Raw genomic sequence first — 19,939 nt, forward strand, 5'->3', positions numbered from 1 at the left:
TCCCCTCTACCACCCACCCATCAGGCAAGGGGGGATACGGCATACGGCAGGCGTACTCCAGGGAGAAGGGGCAAATCTACACCTTCTCCCTGGTGTATATCCCAGCTGTAACCTTCATAAATGTCCCCCATAGTGTATATGTGGTGTCCCACCACGGGTGTTGCTATTGGTTGCACCCTTCGTAAAAGGTTGTAAAAGTAAGTGGTGATGTAGTAGTACCAGAGTTTTGCCACAAGATGTTGTTATTGCAAGTATGTATGCTCAGTTATTGCACAGCTGTAGTACTCAAAGGGTTATTGTTTGTTTATATACTACATGGGTCTGTACACCAATAAGAGTTATTTCGGCTTCTCGCTTATCATCTCTCTCTTTACTTTCACATACGCACTCCTCACCCACTCACAGCACACCTTACATTCGCTGGAGGAAGGAAGTCACATAGGTAGAGAAAGTGTAGGGTCTTTTGTCTTTAGACTCTGTAGAGGACGAACACCAGCCAGGACGCTCTCTAGAGTGGTCCAGTTGGGCCCTGGCCCCCACCAGGTCCCCAGTCTAAGTTGTGGTCTAGACAAAGAGTACATGTATCTAGACACATTTTCTTCTCAAGCAACCTCACTACACACTATGCAGTGTAAAGCTTCCACTAGAGAGGACAAGTCAGGAATCACCCTAACCCACACGGTGGACCAGAGGAACACAGTGCAGGACAGTATCCATAAAGAAGTAAGGAACTGATCCGGATAGAGCAAAGTTGCTAGAAGCCTATGAACTCTATCTCGCAGCATGGGTGTAAGCAGGAAACCCTCAGCATACCGCTCATCCCAGGTAACAAGGTCTGGGGCTTGTGTCACCCTCTTGGATGGGTCACTCAAAACTGGTGGGCAAAAGGTGGTGCAAAGACCAAAGAGCCAAAACACAGGCACAAGTATTCTCCCTACTCTTAAGTATTCTTCTATTTATACCTCTGAAGTTCCGTCAGAGCACAGTACTACTTGGTTTGGAACTCTCCTAACATCCTCCTCTCTACTCTTTTGATCCTCTTGCAGTGTCCCAGAACAGGCCCTTTGGTCTGCAGTTCTATCCTCACACTTTTATTATAACTAGTCCTGTTCTGGAAAGCTATGGTTCACTGCAAACTGTGTGTGTTATGTCACCCCCTGCATTATTCAGATCTGCTATTTCATTCATTTCTTGTATGCATATTCAGTTATCAGTGCCTAAGGATATTATGTTGCCCCCCAGTGTTCAAGTATGGTACTTCTCATGTATATTTCACTGTATATGCCTAATGGTGTGATGATGCAATGGCTGGATGTCACGTGACTGCCCCTGCTTCCATGGTAACTCCAATGGCCATCGACCTTTGGCTGGGGAATACCATGTGACTTCCTGTTCTACCTCAGTCTATCTCCTACCACAGGGGGGATAGTGTGGTGGTGTTGTTGTTGTTGTTGTTGTGTGTTGCTGCTGCTCCTGTGTCACAAGGCCGCAACCCTGCGGTATCTGCTGCAGCATTACCAGAAGTATTCCTGGCTGTGTTCTATTCTCAAGCCCTCAAGATTCTCATCTATTCTCCAGATCTGGGTGCCGTTTTTCAGTCATTCCTCTCATCATCTTCTCTAATCATCAACAGTAAGTATTCATTTCAGTTTCATTTCACCCAGCATCTTATCCTCAGTATCACTACTACTCCCATCATTCAGCATGCTATCATCACAGCCTATTGCAGCATTACCCATTACTCTGCCTTATACCCGGTTGCATCCGGAGAGACTGTTGCTACCAATTACCCCCGTTACAATAAATATACAACTACCGTTGTTTCTGAACCTTGGCATTGGTGTGATAATTGGTGCCCTGACTAAGGACAACGAAGAATCGCATGCCTAGTCTCCGCTCGGTCAGGAGCCCGGTTTCCAGCTGTGTTGCCCTCGTGCCAAAACCGTGACAATCCTCTGTTCAGCAGCTGCCCCGGTTCCTGCCAGAAACAACACCCATCAGCGGAGTGGCCCCTAGGGGCCCGGGCATCACACTCTCTTCTACCTCTCAGCACGTAACTAAGTCAGCACGACTGTACCACTCCTTCTGGTAGGCTGTATGATCTACTGTCTACCTTGAGTATCTTTAGAGTAAACAAGATTATATTTATGCTAAAGAGACTCTGTGATTCCTCGTCAAACACTGACACAGCACACACATACTCTCTGGGTCATCTCTCCTTTCTGTGGGTGGCAGTGCCAATAGTCTGGGTGGGTCACTACTCCACTCCGGACCACCATGATAAGTACCCAAGGGACCCCACAACAACCTGGCAGGTCACTGACCACAGGGGAACAAGGTATAGCCAGCCCACTAAAATAAAACCAGGTGTGCCACCATACCTGTGTGCCCAACCGACACTGGCGTCACGACATACTGCCATCTCTGGGCAAGGCTATATCTCGGCCAACCACCACTGGACTGGCGTCACGCTTAACCATCTGGCAAGTGACCGGCCGTACGTGCACATCGAGGGTCACCACAGTATATACTGTATAATATACATAAATATGTATACTATAGCTATATAGATACATAGATACTACAGCCATCCCACTGTTTTTAGAGACAATGAGCTGTCAACAATGGGAGGAAAAGAGCAGCATATCAGGAGACAGAGACAAGTTAGCTAAATAAATGTATTTGCAAAAATATATAACATGAAGAGCCCTACAAGTATAACTATATTAGTTGAGATGGGAATACCCCTTTAAGTGTCTCCTGGTGTCTGCAATTGGGGGGAGCAGGCATCTATTTATCCCCATCTCCCCATCACGGCAATAAACATGAGGAAGTCTAGAAGTATGGCTGTTGGCCATAGGAGTGTTTGGCAGTAAAGCGATCTCCATTTTATGGCCGGCTGTATCTGAGCAGCTGTTGCTGTCCATTATGTTACGTCATAGCTATTCATCCGCTCCCTTTGTTTTAGGTCTAAACACATAAACATGACATATATGCAGGACTGGACAAAAAACGACTGTGAAGTTGCTATGGAGACTATAAAATGTCCCCCGTGCCTCTGGCAGAATTTATACCACCGCTCCCTGCAGAAGCAATCACAGACCACTCCTGCTGGGCAGAGGGAGCGCACGCCAGGTGTCATACAGTGACTGAGCTTGTACACACCTCCTGCATTTGTAGTGTCCCTATACCGGTGGTTCACTAAGTTTTTTGTCACCTGGGTAAATGGTAACTCTGTCAAGTGTCACACAAAGGGGATGAAGCTGTCGTTTTGCACTTTCACCACTTGGTGTCTCACTTCCCTTAAAGGGGTTATCCAGCACTACAAAAACATGGCCACTTTTCCCCCTACTGTTGTCTCCAGTTCAGGTGCAGTTTGCAATTAAGCTCCATTTACTTCAATGGAACTGAGTTTCAAAACCCCACCCAAACTGAAGACAACAGTAGGGGGAAAGTGGCCATGTTTTTGTAGCGCTGGATAACCCCTTTAAGTGTCTATTTGTAAGAGAAAGTACAGTGTTCCTGACATAAGCTGCAACCTATGCCTCATTGCCACCCGCAGGTAGAACTCTACAGTGCTTTTATTGGAGCCCCTGAGTCTGCTGCACATGTCTGCTGACAAGGAACGGCCATCTTGTCAGAGCCTGCTCCCATAGACTTACACTATTCTTGCTTGTCTATGCCTACTGGATGTACCCAAGTCTCCTTACATGCTTGCAAGATGGCAGAAGGAGAGCAGCATGTGGTGATGGCTACGGCCAAAGCGTTGGTAGACATAGTTGGTATCTTGTCTTGCTGGACAGCGGCGCCTCCTGCAAATTCCCATGGCTGCAATTCCGCCGCTAACACTGTGTCCCCGGTGGCATGGCCTCTACCCCAGGTGGATGCACCTCTGCGGTGTCCCACCTGCTTTATACACCCCTTGCAAAAGCCTGTACCTCAAGTTAAAGGAAAAGTCTGGAGAAAATTTTTATTAAAGTATTGTATTCGCCCCCAAAAGTTATACAAATCCCCTATATACACTTATTACAGGAAGTGCACATAAGGTGCATTTTCCCTGCACTTACTACTGCATCAAGGCCTCACTTCCTGGATAACATGGTGATGTCACTTCCTGGATAACATGGTGATGTCAAAACCCGACTCCCAGAGCTGTGCGGGCTGTGGCTGCTGGAGAGGATGATGGCAGAGGGATGCTTAGTGTCCCTCCAGTGCCCTGTGTCCCTCAGTGTCCCCCTGCCATCATCCTCTCCAGCAGCCACAGCCCGCACAGCTCTGGGAGTTGGGTCGTGACATCACCATGTTATCCAGGAAGTGACATCACCATGTTATCCAGAAAGTTAAGCCTTGATGCAGTAGTAAGTGCAGGGCAAAAAGCACTTTATAAGCATTTCCCGTTATAAGTGTGTATTGGTGATTTGTATAAATTTTGGGAGGTAATACAATATTTTAATAAAAATTTTCGCCGGACTTGTCCGTTAACATGGTAATAAAGTAGTACCTAAGTTTTACCACTAGATGTCACTGTTATTCATATATGCACTTGTGTATTGCACAGCTGTAGTGAACAAGGGGTTATTGCTTGTTGTAATCTGCGCACCAATAAGAGCTCTCTTCTCTTCTCCACCTATCTCTGCTCCTTTTCATCTTTTGCACTTTCTTCTCTACCACTCACAGGGGGGACATTATACCTCCTGTAGGAAGTTGCCACATGGGGAGAGGAAAGGCACGCCTGCACTTAGGGAGTCTTGCCTAAGTCTTGGAGAAGAGAGGACACAAGATAAGATGGTCCCTTCTGTAGTCCAGCTGGGCCCCACCTAGTCAGTATCCAGTGTAGTCTAGTCTGGAGTGTGTTAGTGGACGAACGCACATGGGAGACGCAGACACCAGTTTCTTGAAAGCAGCACTTCTGTTAAATCACTAAAGGAGAGGACGAGTCAGAGATCACCCCAACCCATGCCGTGAACATTTCTAAAAGAGCAGGACAGTATCCTGAAACTAGAGGAACTGATCCGGATAGAGCAAAGTTGATACAAGTCTACATACTCTATCTCGCATCGTAGCTGTAACCAGGTAAACTTGGCCACTCTGCTCAACCCAACACTCTAGGGCAACAACAAAGGTCGAAAAACGGGCAAAAGTATTCTTCTATTTCCAGGTCTTCAGTATTCTACTTCCTCTTCTTCTAAAAGTCCGTCAGAGCACATTTCTACTCTGGGTTGGGACCCTCAGTACAAACTCCTCTCTACTACTCTGAACTCTCAGCACAAACTCCTCTCTACTGCACTAAACTCACTCTACTTCTCAGCACGCAACCAAGTCAGCACAGCTCTTCTGCTCCAAAACATCTTAACGCAGATTTAGTCTAGTCAAGTCAGAAGTCTATTATCTGCTACTGTACAAAGTATTCTTGAAGTAAAGAAGATTTTATTGATGGTAACACAGTCATTACCCCATCCTTGGGTCATCTTCCAATAGTCTGGGTAGGTCACAACCCCACTCCGGACCACCATAATAAGTACCCAAGGGACCCTCTCACCCCCCGACCACAGGGGAAAGGGTATAGGCAGCCCTCCTGTGTGCCCACCTGGCACTGGCATCATGACAACCTACCATCCGGCTGAGCTACACTCCAACCAACCACCACAGTAGTGGCGTCACACACAGTAACATCTGGCAAGTGACCGGTCGACAATAGTGCTTCACACTATTCTTCACACTTATCCCGGCAGAGTACACTACTGCCTTGGACAAGGCCCCCAAGACGGTCACTCTATCTTCCCTAAGATAAGCTTCACCTCTGCTTCTACTCTCTACTCCTTCTAGTCACTACCTCATGCACTACTGTCACCTGCATCTGTCAAGTCCTGTGCTGTTTCAGCTGTATTGCATTTTCAGTAAAAGTCATCTCTATAAGTGCCAGAATCTGTCCGTTACACCTGTACCTGTTCCACTTGGAATTCCAGGGTCCAGGTCCCTTGAAGACTGGTAGTTTGGCAGCCACTTGGTCTAGAGAAAAATGTTTGAAGAAGATTCTTTACTGTAACAGCAGTGAGACTATGAAACTGGAAGAGTTCAAAAGGGGCCTGGATACATTTCAGGTCTAATTTGAGTTATGATATTGAAAAATTGGCTTCTACCTGCCTAACCTGTGTTTTGTTTTGCCTTTCTCTATATCAGCCTTGCAGGGTGATAGTCTGAACTGGATGGATGGCTGTCTTTTTTTCATCTTTATAAACTATGTCTATTCTGAAGTCCTTGAAGGTCCTGGGGTGAAGCTAAGAAACACATGTACACCTTCTCCCCAGTGTAAGGGCCCTATTACATGTGGCGATTATCTGCCCAATGAGGCCCGATATCATCCTGTGCAATAAAGACAACGATCGGCTAAGGATCTGATGATCTGCTGATCGTTGTCTTACAAATGTTAAAAAATAATTGGCCGCTGACAGCGTGTTGCTCCGTTTAATAGAAGGTGTGTGGTTGGCGGCTGATGAAAGTATATAGTAACTAATAAACATATGTACTTACCTGCCCAGGCTTCCCGGTGTCCTCTTGTCTCTTCCCAGTTGAGATGGTGCTGAAGCGTCTAGAAAGTGACAGGCCGCGGGACTGTCCTGTCTAGGTCAACAATTGGCAGTGCCGCCTGTCACTTCAGAGATGCGAGAAGAAGATTAAGAGGCGGCTTTGGTCACCTGGGAAGAGGCAAGAGGACAACAGGGAGCGAGGACAGGTAAGTATATATGTTTAATATTTAATATATAAAGAAAGGGCTGCCTGGACATTGTTAACTATAGGCTGCACGATAGGTGAGCCATGTAATAGGCTCTAGCAGAATGGCCGACATGGAAGAGCATGTGACCATGCCCTGTCCCCTGTGTCCTCCATAGACATATACAGGCTCAGTTTTGACACTGGGGGCGGGGCATGGTCACATGTTCCTCCATGTCGGCCATCTTATGGACAGAAACACCACAGAGCAGGGCAGCCCAGCCTGGAGGAGGGGAGTCTGATTTTAGCTCTATGAAGTACACAGCTGCTGTCAGTATATACAGTGAGTACACTTACTAATACTGTAAACTGAACTATTTTACTATAAAGTGGGCAACCCCTTTAACCCCTAGGCGACCCTGGACGTACCTGTACGTCCAGGGCCGCCTCCGCGCGTTCAGAGCGGGGCCGCGCTCTGAACTGCCGCGGTCCCGGGTGCCGCTCGTAGCCTGGGACCGCGGGTATTAGCGGGCACGGTCCGATCGCCGTGCCCGCTAATACAGTAATCAGATGCAGCTGTCAAGGTTGACAGCTGCATCCGATTACCGAATGCAGCCGTTTCCTGGTGTCTAGTGGGGAGGATCTCTCCTCCGGGACGTTGTCCCGGAGGAGCGATCCACACATCCTACCCCTTCTGGGGTCAGCGCCGTAATGGCGCTGATCCCGGCTCGGCACTCAACTGCTTCCGGCTGCAGCAGCCGGAAGCAATCGATGTGCCTATCTCATGGATCTGTGCTGCATATCTATGCAGCACAGATCTCAATGAGAGATCAGTGCACTTATACTAGAAGTCCCCCAGGGGGGAATAACCCTAACCCCAGGGGGGAATAACCCTAACCCCAGGGGGGCTTCTAGTATAAGTGTAAAAGTACAAACAAAAGTGTTACTATTAGTAAAAAGCCCCCTCCCCTAATAAAAGTCTGAATCACCCCCTTTTCCCATGTTATAAATAAAAATAAACAAATAAATAAATAAACATGTTTGCTATCGCCGCGTGCGTAATCGCCCACACTATTAATGTATCCCATTCCCGATTTCGCACGGTAAATGGCGTAAGCTCCAAAAAATCCCAAAGTGCAAAATTGCGCATTTTTTGTCGCATCAAATCCAGGAAAATTGTAATAAAAAGCGATCAAAAAGTCGTATATGCGCAATCAAGATACCGATAGAAAGTAAACATCATGGTGCAAAAATTACACCTCACACTGCGCCATAGACCAAAGGATAAAAGCGCTATAAGCCTGGGAATGGAGCGATTTTAAGGAACATATTTATGTTAACAATGGTTTGAATTTTTTACCGGTCATCAGATACAATGAAAGTTATACATGTTACATATCGTCGTAATCGTAACGACTTGAGGAACATATATAACAAGTCAGTTTTACCCCAGGGCGAACGGCGTAAAAACAGAAAACCCCCAAATAAAAGAAATGCGTTTTTTTTTTTCAATTTCACCACACTTTGAATTTTTTTCTGGTTTCGCAGTGTACTTTATGAAAACATTCAGCCTGTCATTGCAAAGTACAACAGTTCCACTGAATCTAATCTGTGTAGCGCATATATATGCGGGGTCCTCCAGAGTAAGAGGACATCTTTACAGTTGCTTTCTGGTGGGGAGTGTCCTGAACAGAGGAAACCAATATCACCATTTCCTAAAAGGGTTTCTGAAAATGACGATTATTCTCCGCTCACGTCTGCTTTACATGTTCTCAATGCAGATTCATTCATTGAAAGAACAGAGCGGGATGCAATATTATTTTTCCTTTTAAAACTGAGTGAAACAGCGAATCCTGATAAGTTCCATTATAAATCCATGGTGTCCTTCGTACCACAAATCCAGCAATGTATAATTTTTGATTTTCTAACTTAACCATGAGAGAAATAATAAGCCAGATGTGAACAGAGACCAAGCCAACTTTTATTTACGTATCTGATAAGTCGATTCATTACATAAATGTCTATTTTTTTTCGTGCCGCCCTCTTAGCCTTTGCATCCGTTATAAGGAAATGCACTGACGCAACGTGCGGACATGGAGAAACAGCAGCAAGCATGACACAGGCTCAGCACTGCTACATCTCCTTGCAGCCAGGCAGTCTCCTCCCCTGTGCACATAATGCTGCTGCTACTGTGGGAGGAGGAGGAGGAGGAGGGAGTCAGCTGAGCTGCCAGAGGGGAGGAAGCATCATATGATACAGAGGAAGGAGCTGCACTCAATGAGCCTGACATTGGATCCAATGTGGCGGAGACCTGTGTAAGGTAGGACCCTCCATATCCTTCCCCCAAAATATTCCCCACCCAGTGCATCAGGATCATTGCACCTTGCAGAGTTCCGAAGCTGAGTGAGAAGGGGGGTTGGGTAGTGATAGGCTTGCTAATACTAACCCCATACTGCTCCCTACCCCTATGTAGCTGCATCATATTAGATCCTCTGTGAGTACCCCAAGCAATATGGGGCAAATGTATAGAGATGCAGCCATATAGTGAGTGCGGATCAGGGACTACTATGGGGGGGACTGCTTGACCTTCTGGCCTCTCCGTGCCATCTGGTCATTATGTAGTCACACAAAGGCCCTATAGAGAGTATGGAATTGTAGGTCGGGATTTAGAATCTAAAAGAGCTGCAAAGGCTTGTGGGATTTTCTAAAAAAATTCAATGCAAAAAGGGGTTAAAATATAATAATACATGTGTGTATATACAGTATTTTTTTTTAAAGGAATCATAATAACGGCCCTATCTGGAGCGGAGTAGTCCAACAGTGATGGTTTGTTCCTCTATAACAGTGGTCTTATACTTGTTGCTCTCTGGCTGCTGCTAAACTACAACTCCCAGCATGCCCTTACAGCCAAAGACAAGGGAATAATACAACAAGAGAGGGATCCCCAACCTGCAGCTATTGCTAAACTACAACTCCCAGCATGCCCTTACAGCCAAAGACAAGACAATAATATAACAAGAGAGGGATCCTCAACCTGCAGCTATTGCTAAACTACAACTCCCAGCATGCCCTTACAGCCAAAGACAAGGGAATAATAAAACAAGAGCGGAATCCCCAACCTGGAGCTATTGCTAAACTACAACTCCCAGCATGCCCTTACAGTCAAAGACAGGGGTAATGCTACAAGACCGTGTTCTGCTATCTGTGGTTATCTAGCTGTTGCAAAACTACAACTCCCAGCATGCCCTGACAGCTAAAGACTAAGGAACAATGTAGTAAGACAATGCTCGCCGACCTTTGCCTTTCCATTTGTATGTCCCTAAGTGCATGCTGGGAGTTGTAGTTTTGGAACGGCTGAAGAGAAGCAGGTTGGAGGCCATTGCTATATAAATTTAGTGCACTTGTGGCGCTATTCATTTTGGTCACCCAATTTCCGACTTGTGTATGTGATACGTTATGTATATGTAAGTTATCGTTCCACCCTCTGATCACTAACTAGACCGGGATCCCGATGTACTATAGCACAGGTGTATAACCTGGGCCCTCCAGCTGTTTTGCCACAGCTGGAGGGCCTGAGTTTGCCACCCCTCTACTATAAGGTAACATTCCATATTTCCGGATTCCCTGACATTGGTCACAGAATGTCTTCCAGGTCATGTGACATGGACATCTCCAGATATAAGCCGTTCCTTATTCATCCCCAGAGACGCCTCTCCAGGATGTTTACATACGACAAGTGATCCTGTGTCCACACAAAGGCTTTTTATTATAAGATAGAAAGTAAATTACACAATTCATGGAGGGACAGATATACAGTATAATCCCACTTGATTATCTGGAAAGTCCGGTTATCTGGCAATAACACATAGTAGCAGGGTTTGTGGTTACATTTTATATTGGTTTTTCTTTGTTAATATTCTCCATCCTTATCCATCTGAAAACCGAACATAGTCTCCATCCCATTGGTTTTAATGGGAAAACATATGCATAGCCACAACGCTGATCTACCCCATTGATTGGGGAAACCCTGCTGAAAACGGTGCAGAAAAAAAAAACACATAGGGATGAAAACAAATCAATGAATTATAGGTCTTGACTAACAATGCCACTGAAAAGTACAGTATAAGTTGTCCTGCAAAAAACAAACACTCAAACAACTATGCTGACCTATGTCTGGTATACAGCAGTGTGCTCACAATGGGACCATTGAGTTTAATTGACCAAATATAGTCTACTGGTGACTACACTGAATCCAGTATATGTTTGGAAAATGAATGCAGTCACCCTGGTATATGTTGACACCCTGATGAGAACCTCAGTTGTATCTGCAAAACATGTTGTGAATAGGATCTTATCAGCACAATTATATGTGAGTGAACTAAATCTTGTTAAACTCTATTGTATTACCTTTGCAGGGACCCCAGAACATCATCAATATCGTAGTTGCCCCTCACCAGCCATGATCCACAGCCTGTTCCTAATTAACCCTTCGGGGGACATCTTCTTGGAGAAACACTGGAAGAGTGTTGTATCGCGTTCTGTCTGTGACTACTTTTTTGAGGCTCAAGAAAGGGCGTCGGAGGCAGAAAACGTGCCCCCGATCATCCCTACCCCTCACCACTACTTGCTCAGTGTTTACCGCCATGCCATCTTTTTTGTGGCCGTCATCCAAACTGAAGTGCCGCCACTGTTTGCGATTGAGTTCCTTCACCGGGTAGTGGACACATTTCAGGTATGGGTTTCTTTGAAGTGACTATTTACTCACCTGTTAATCCACATAGTGTAAAATTGCTACACAGGCCCTTGAGGTTTACTTTCTGCTTGACCTGCATTACACAACCTATTGTATTGAGAATATACTGACATGTTCTGTAAATAGTGACTATATCGGGCTTATCACCAGTTTGGGTAACAATCTACTTTCTGCTTTGTAATTTGTCCTGATCTAGCTGTTAATAGAGATACAGATTTTTCTTAGCAACAGGCACTGGACAGTAGATTGCAGAGAAGTGAGACACCTAGTGGCCAAGACCCAGGACTATTTTCCTGGGTTAAGGACATACAGTGCCCTAATGTCATGTTTTCCCCATATATCTTACTCCTACTAATCCCCTAGGACTACTTTGGCTCATGCTCAGAAGCCGTTATTAAAGAGAACGTTGTGGTGGTCTATGAGGTTCTTGAGGAGATGCTGGACAATGGATTCCCACTTGCCACCGAGTCCAACATCCTGAAGGAGCTGATCAAACCTCCAACCATCCTGCGCAGTGTGGTGAACACCATCACAGGTAACACTCTCATAGCTCCTATGTAAACTTGGGGTTTGTTAAATGATTGCCCAGAAGTGGACAATCCCTTTAACAGATTGGTTCTTGTATACTGTGGATTTAATCAACTTTTTGCTTTCAGGCAGCTCAAATGTGGGTGACCAGCTCCCTACAGGACAACTCTCTGTAGTTCCATGGAGGAGAACAGGGGTGAAATATACCAACAACGAGGCCTACTTTGATGTAATAGAAGAGATAGACGCCATCATTGATAAATCAGGTAACTATATTGGGGAAGTCTCCGTGATGGCCAGCAATACTATGTACTGTATTTTAATGCGTATAAGACTACTTTTTAACCCAGGAAAATCTTCTCAAAAGTCAGGGGTCGTCTTATAAGGCGGGTGCTGACAAACTTCAGAACTAGACTGGAGAATCTGCAATTGCCGCATACGGTGGGGACAGCTAAAAAACGTCTGTGTCCCTGACGTATGTGGTGACCATTATAGGGGCAAAGTAAGCTGCAGCCTTCCAGGGTATGGAAAAAAGAGATATGGTAGAGTGGCGCTGTGCCCAGGAACACACACCTCTTTCACCCAGCTGGCCGCCCTTGTATCCTACTTACTGTACCTGCTTCTCTGCCGCTCAGATCTTGCTGCATGTTTTTTGTTAATTTTTATTTGGTGTGCGTTGGAAGAGGGGTAGTCTTATACGGCGAGTATATCCCATACTCTATGTTTTACCTGTAATAATCCTATAAAGGGAAAAAAAGACCTTACGTGTAATAATAAACTTAAATCAATACAAAAATATTAGAGTTCAAAGTTTTATTGGTTAAAAAGTAACAACAATAGCAGTAAAAAGTTCAGAAACCACACATGGAAAACAGCACCACAGGTGTGGGCAGGTCCGGGTAACCTGATAATGCAGGCTGCAACACGCTGTAAGATACTGGGGGATAGTCAAACAACCATACACTGATACTATATGTAACCGAGATAAATGGCTCTAAAGCCCAAATAATGACCTAACTGGACCATCCATGGCAAAGTGACTAAGTGCTAAGGTGCATGGAGCAAGGTGCAGGACATACCCATCCACAGTTCACTGCCCGTCCTGGATGCCGCCAAACCCCCGACGTACGTTTCGTCTCCTTCATCAGACCCCCTGATGAAGGAGACGAAACGTACGTCGGGGTTTGGCGGCATCCAATCATTTTGTATTGATTTCAGTTTATTATTACACGTAAGGTCTTTTTTTCCCTTTATAGGATTATTATTGATTTGAGACTGTGTTTGTGATGTACATTACAATAGTTCAACATTGAGTATTTATACATATGTGCATGTGTGTATCCATTTTGGATGTATCTATGTCTTACCTGGAAAAGTTGGGGGTCGTCTTATACACTGGAAAACACGGTGTGTGTATATGTATGTGTGTGTGTGTATATATGTGTATATATATATATATATATATATATTATAATTTTTTTTTTTTTTTTTTAATAGAAGTAATTTACAAATCTCTGGAACTTTCTGACACGATTTAATTTGAAAGAAAAAAAAAATTGCTGGAGTTGCCCTTCAATGGTACCAAAAATGGGGAAAATGATTTATATGTTATATATATATATTATTTTTTTTTTACATAAATTGTGAGCGACCTCCTGAGTACCATTTGATTGCTTCTACAGTATATTGTAATAATTCTATGTTTTTCCTAGTGCACCATACCTCCAACTAGCAAGTACTCGGAGTAGTAAAATGACTGTCCTGGGGGCCATCACTAGGTCCCTGGACGTCATCTTAGCCACCCAGCACCCTGCAGTTACACTGAGTAACACAAGTGCCCTCTCCCTCTGACTACCTACCTTAATGCTGTGATCGCTATTCACTATGGTATCTAGGGACCCTCTTGAAGTTTGTATTTTCCTTCTCCATTACAGGATGCACAGTGACCGCTGAGATCCAGGGTGTGATAGACGCCTGTGTAAAACTTAGCGGGATGCCTGATCTAACATTGTCTTTTATGGTAAGTTAGATTATATAATGGTGGATATAGATTAGAGCTTAGGGCAGCCTGACATGGTGTAAGCATTTTGGTGGTCGGAGGCCTATACTACTGCAAGTTTAGTCACTGACATTTCAGAAAGGTCTATTGAAATTTACCTTGTCTTGGATTAAGTGAGAGTGTTCAGACCCCGAGTGATCGCTAAAACAATTAGAGAGAGAAGCTTGTGGCTGAGCACTTCTCTCCCCGTTCTCTGTGCATGCGAAGAAAACAGTCCCGTAGACTTAGGGCCGTATTACACGGGGTGATTATCGTTCGACGATCAATGATTCAACGTTCAACGATTAAACGACCAACAAGAAATAGTTGATCGTTTGATAGAATCTGGACCTATTTTCATCATTGCTCGTTCATAAATTGCTCAAACATCATTTGGTGGTATAACAGGTCATTTGGTCGTTTCCTGATCTATCAGCCAGGAAAGGACGAGCGCAAGAACGACCATAAGTAACAATCATCATCTTGTGTAATAGAGTGAACCAATTAAGATCGTTTGCGTTTGTCTTAGAGCCTGTTTGAGATCGTTTATCGTTAATTCTCAAAAAAATCGTCCCATGTAATACCACCCTTAGGGTCCTATTAGACGGGCCGACGCCGACTCGATCAATAATGTAAAGAGTTCCAATCTACTAGCTCGGTGCTCGTTTACTGGGCCTATTACGCAACTTGATAATCGTTTACCAAGGGCTGCACGGACATCGTTAGCGATGTCCGTGCAGCCCTTGCTCTAAACTGTTATATATTACCTCTCCACGGTCCTGGTTTTCTCCTGCCCTCTGCTCGCTTCCCAGAGCCACGGCTACAGCTTCTGAGCTGACAGGCCGCTCAGCTCACTGGCCGGGAACGCTGTGGCCTGGCACCAGGAAGTGATCAGAGGGCAGGAGGAGACCCAGAGCATGGAGAGGCGATGTATAGTAGTCGGCCCTTGATGCAGGAGAGAGGTGGCCATAATCCAAAACAGCTGAGCACCTCCATAGACCATAATAGAGAGAAAGTGTGGCCTCCTCTCCTGCAAAAAGGAAGCTAGGGAAGTTGTATGTGATCTGTGGACCTTGGGAGGCATGAGTATTCTGAGTATAAGGAGTATGCATGACGGCCACGCATGGAATTATACAGGGATATACAATATATCTGTACTCTGATATTTGCAGAATCCCCGTCTCTTGGATGACGTCAGCTTCCACCCTTGCGTGCGTTTTAAGCGTTGGGAATCAGAGCGGATCTTGTCCTTTATCCCTCCAGATGGGAATTTCCGACTTTTGTCCTACCATGTCAGCGCCCAGAAGTAAGAAGGAAATAAGATTCTCAGTCTTTTCTTGCAAAAAGTATACATTTAAAAGACAATACATTTTAAAAGACAATAAATTAAAAAAAATTATTTTTTTAATATGTAATTACATTAGCAAAGCTATGATTTTTTTTTTTTTTACATGTAATTTCTACATATACTGCGCCCCCTGCTGGACCCTTCAGGTATAGACTGGGTCGTGGCATCACATTTTTTTTTTAGAGAAATTAAACCTGCCTGATCTACTAAAATGAGGGAAATAGCAGTATATGTGCATTTCCCATGAATAGTGTTTATTAGGGTGGGTTCACACTGCGTTTTTGCAATCCAATTAACGGATCCGTTTTTTTTAACGGTCAAAAAAGTAGTGTCAACAGTACTTTATTGTGCAGAAATAGGAAAACATGGCATACTTCATCCAAAACCAGTGCCACACCTATCCACAGGTTGTATGTGGTAATGCATCTCAGCCCTATTTACCTTACTAAAGCTGAACTGCAATACCAGACGTAACCCACAGGCAGTTGTGGCGCTATTTCTAATAGGAAGCAGCCATGTTTTCTAACCCAGGACAACCTTACCAATGACTCGCCATGCTATACGTTGAGTTGTAGCCCAATAGACATAAACACATTGCAACTTGGGCTCAAACATGATATAGTCTACTAATTATGTGGAATATGGTTGGTCTTGCGTTGCAGCCTGGTGGCCATTCCAGTCTATGTGAAGCATGGGATTAGTTTTCGGGAAGGAAGCAGCTCTGGACGTTTTGAGGTGACCCTAGGACCTAAGCAGAGTATGGGCAAGACTGTGGAGGGTGTGACTGTAACCGGGCAGATGCCTAAAGGAGTCCTCAACATGACATTGACCCCATCCCAGGGCACCTACGTCTTTGATCCAGTAACCAAGGTGTGTAGTGCAGCCTGTACATGAATATTAGGGTGTAATGTTCAGTATTGTGCTGTTATCTCACCATTACATATGTCCTCTTAGTTATTATCATGGGATGTAGGGAAGATTAATCCTCAGAAATTACCAAGTCTAAAGGGAACCATGATCCTCCAAGCTGGCTGCTCGAAACCGGATGAGAATCCAACACTAAACCTCAACTTCAAGATCCAGCAGCTAGCTATCTCAGGTACAGTCCGGATGAGCCTACCACTCCTAATAATGCAGGAAGTGGGGTATTGTTTCCAGTCTGACAGGGTGCTCTCTGCTGCCACCTCTGTCTGTGTCAGGAACTGTCCAGAGCAGGATTTGCTCCTGCTCTGGACAGTTCCTTTCATGGACAGAGGTGGCAGCAGAGAGCACTGAGTCAGACTGGATAGAAAATAGCACTTCCTGCAGAACATACAGAAGTTGATAAGCACTGAAAGACTGTTTTGTTTTTTTAAATAGTTTACAAATCTGTATAACTTTCTGACATCAGTTTTTTTCTGGAGTTCCCCTTTAAGTCAGTACTTGTTGTGTAAACAGACAACATTCTTCTGATGCCTCTTTTTCCGTACTCTACTCCCTGCAGGATTGAAGGTTAACAGGTTGGACATGTACGGCGAGAAGTACAAACCCTTCAAAGGAATCAAATACATGACCAAGGCTGGCAAGTTCCAGGTCAGAACATAAAAGAAGATGAGATTCTGCGGAGGCCTGTGAACTGTATAGATGCGGCTGACGCTCCTACAACATACTACTCTTGTAAATGAGGAGATGTGACTTGCAGTGCGTGTATGTAGATGCTGTGTAGCACGTGTCTGGTATTTAGATCCTCAGAGGTGTGAATGAGAGATATAAGTGAGGTGCCTCCATTATCCTATTCTAGACTACTGGCTACTTGCGAAAACAAAATACAAGCCTATTTCTGGTGCTTGTTCACACTAGAACCACCATCCATTCCTTACAGGGCAGGAAAACATGAAGTTTGTCGTCCTTTCCATTTTCATTCCCTGCAGGAGCCACTGTGGTTAATGTATGGTTCTCTCTTCTTGTCCCTAAAGAGGAGGAGCCCAGCTTAGGTTAGCCCCGCCCCTGAGGAACAAGGAAATCAAGCTTTTCCTCATATCAGCCTATAGGTTTCCTCTATAATGTGTGTATCAGGACAAACTTTACCACTCTTCTTGCCGACTTCATAAATCTTGACATTAGGTGAGATTATATCTAGAAGTAATAGCTACTGTATAGTGTGTATGGTGGACTGTGTGCCATGGTTCATTGTTCTCCAATACGTGTGACTACTTTATACTGCGAATCTCTGACTACTGAAGTACATTGCACTCCTTGACCTATTTACAAGATAGTACCGGAACCAGGCTTGCACTAGCATTACCCAGCATGCACTGACTGAATGTGCAACTAATAATTGTGAATCTTGCCGCAGGACTGATACTTGATAGTGAATTGTAGCACTACTATGTGATCCCTATATGGTGGGATTGTCAATGGGGGGGGCTCTTCCTGTGCTTGTTCACCAATTCCAGTTCTTTTGTGTAATAAAGTTATTCCTCCCAGGATGGAGTTCTAGTTGTACTGTCCTATTTTATAGTCATGATGTGTGTTGTCTTTTAGATTCAAGACCTTATACCGTGATGATTTATTAGATTTGTCCATCTTCCATACATTGAATGTAAATTATAAGAAGCCATATTCAGCAGGATATGGTGGCACAATGAGTACCTATAGCAGGGGTACTCAACAACCTTTAGTGAAGTTCCACTTATCATGATCTATTGTCAGGTGAAGGTCCGAGCTGAACATCAGTAGTATATAGCCCCCCTGTTGCTCCCCCAGTAGTATATAGACCCCTGTGCACTCCCCCAGTAGTATATAGACCCCTGTGCGCTCCCTCAGTAGTATATAGTCCCCCTGTGCGTTCTTCACTCTTGTGGCCACACTGCAGCGGTCGATAGAGGCCGCTCTCCCCTTGTCCCGGTACTCCATTGACGTCACTGGAGCACTGACACCAGAGACACAGAGCGGCCTCTTGTGACTGCTGCGGCCACAAGAGTGACTGACAGGGAGGGAGCCAATAGCTCCCACTCTGTCAGTGCTGCTGCTGCACGGTAACTATGAGCGCTCATAGTTACTGTGCAGAGGGGAGCAGCGCAGCTCAGTATACAGGTATAACCTGTATACTTTATACCTGATCTATAGCTTCATATTACAGCTCCATAAAACTATGAGCATTGTGGTTCCTAAAATCTTTTGATGGTGCTGCTTAAAATCACATCCTTAAGAATCTGGTATTGCTTGATAGGTCATCAATATAAAATCTAGAATTTCCTAACCTTTTATAATTACAGCTTCTAAACAGGCCTATAGGTCTCCATAGTAACAGACAACAGAGACCATTTGTAGTCTGACCCTGCTGTCTCACTAGCTACCATCTGTCCCTGGCTTTATTATTACCTACAGGGTATGTCAGTAAGGAATAGGGGAGAAAAGGTAAAGGGGCTGTAGCATCAGACTACATAGGGTTTGTTTGTGTTCTGTTACCATGGAAACAGAAAGCAATAGATTTGTAATTAGACTGTATTCACACTTACTACTTGTTTGGTTTAGGGCCATAGTGGGAAGCGAAGTCTAAGGGTGGTATTACACGGGCCGATGGGGGCCCAATAATACCTGTAAACGAGCAGCGATCTGCTAGATCGTCGCTCGTTTACTGGACCTATTACACGGCCCGATAATCGTTAAACAAGGGCTGCAGGGACATCGTTACCAATGTCCTTGCAGCCCTTGCTTAACTATATACAATAGCTATCCACGTTCCAGGGCTGCTGCTGCGGTCTTCTTCTCCACTGGTCCTGCACGCTCTAACTTCAGAGTGACCTGTCAGCTGACAGGCCGCTCAGCCAATCACAGGCCGGGACCGCTGCGGCCTGTCAGCTGACAGGCCACTCTGAAGCTAGAGCGCGCAGGACCCGGGGAGAAGAAGACCGCAGCAGCAGCCCTGGAACGTGGATAGGTAATGTATATCGTCAGTCGCCGGCCGAAAATAGGTCCAAACCTATATCAACGATCAGCCAATGATCGTTGTCATCGGCTGATCGTTGTATTTATTACATGGAGCGATATTCGGAAATTATCGTTCCGTATAATAGTACCCTAAGGGTCCTATTACATATTAACGATAAATTATTGCAAACGAGCGCTTTAAGGAACGACCTGAAATTGTTCACTATTCTATATGGAATGATAGTCGTCAGTTACAATCGCAATTACGGTCGTTTGCATATTTTAGTGTATGAACAATCATAATTACAAATGAACAATGTTTACATACACCGAAAGGTTTGCAAACGATTAGCAATGATTTTATAGTCTGCTCAAAAGATGCAACAATGGCATACAATCAAGTTTTGGATAGTCCTTTGATTGTTGACATGTCAATTCTTGGAGCGGAGGCGCGCGAGCCCTCCCATAGACACACTGAGGCAGAAGGGGCTCCGCCGTGGAATTCTGCCTGTTTTGCTCAGTGAGAACATACACTCACCGGCCACTTTATTAAGTACACCATGCTAGTAACGGGTTGGACCCCCTTTTGCCTTCAGAACTGCCTCAATTCTTCGTGGCATAGATACAACAAGGTGCTGGAAGCATTCCT

At 44.8% G+C, this 19,939-nt stretch overlaps 1 protein-coding gene across 2 annotated transcripts; it reads left to right on the forward strand.

Annotated features, from left to right (window-relative positions):
• Positions 1-2,423: 2,423 nt before the first annotated feature.
• AP3M2 (adaptor related protein complex 3 subunit mu 2) lies at positions 2,424-17,850 on the forward strand. Of its 2 annotated transcripts, none has more exons than XM_069966100.1 (9): positions 2,424-2,483; positions 11,127-11,443; positions 11,828-11,999; positions 12,121-12,258; positions 13,927-14,012; positions 15,203-15,336; positions 16,041-16,248; positions 16,333-16,477; positions 16,862-17,850. In XM_069966100.1, the coding sequence occupies exons 2-9, from the start codon at positions 11,171-11,173 to the stop codon at positions 16,960-16,962; spliced, it is 1,257 nt and encodes a 418-aa protein (XP_069822201.1). In that variant the 5' UTR covers positions 2,424-2,483; positions 11,127-11,170; the 3' UTR covers positions 16,963-17,850. The 2 variants fall into 2 exon arrangements, with proteins under 2 accessions (XP_069822201.1, XP_069822119.1); XM_069966018.1 differs by lacking the exon at positions 2,424-2,483 and adding an exon at positions 8,944-9,031.
• The last annotated feature ends 2,089 nt before the right edge of the window (positions 17,851-19,939 follow it).

Source organism: Dendropsophus ebraccatus, chromosome 1, assembly GCF_027789765.1.
Source record: "Dendropsophus ebraccatus isolate aDenEbr1 chromosome 1, aDenEbr1.pat, whole genome shotgun sequence".
Classification (NCBI taxonomy): domain Eukaryota; kingdom Metazoa; phylum Chordata; class Amphibia; order Anura; family Hylidae; genus Dendropsophus; species Dendropsophus ebraccatus.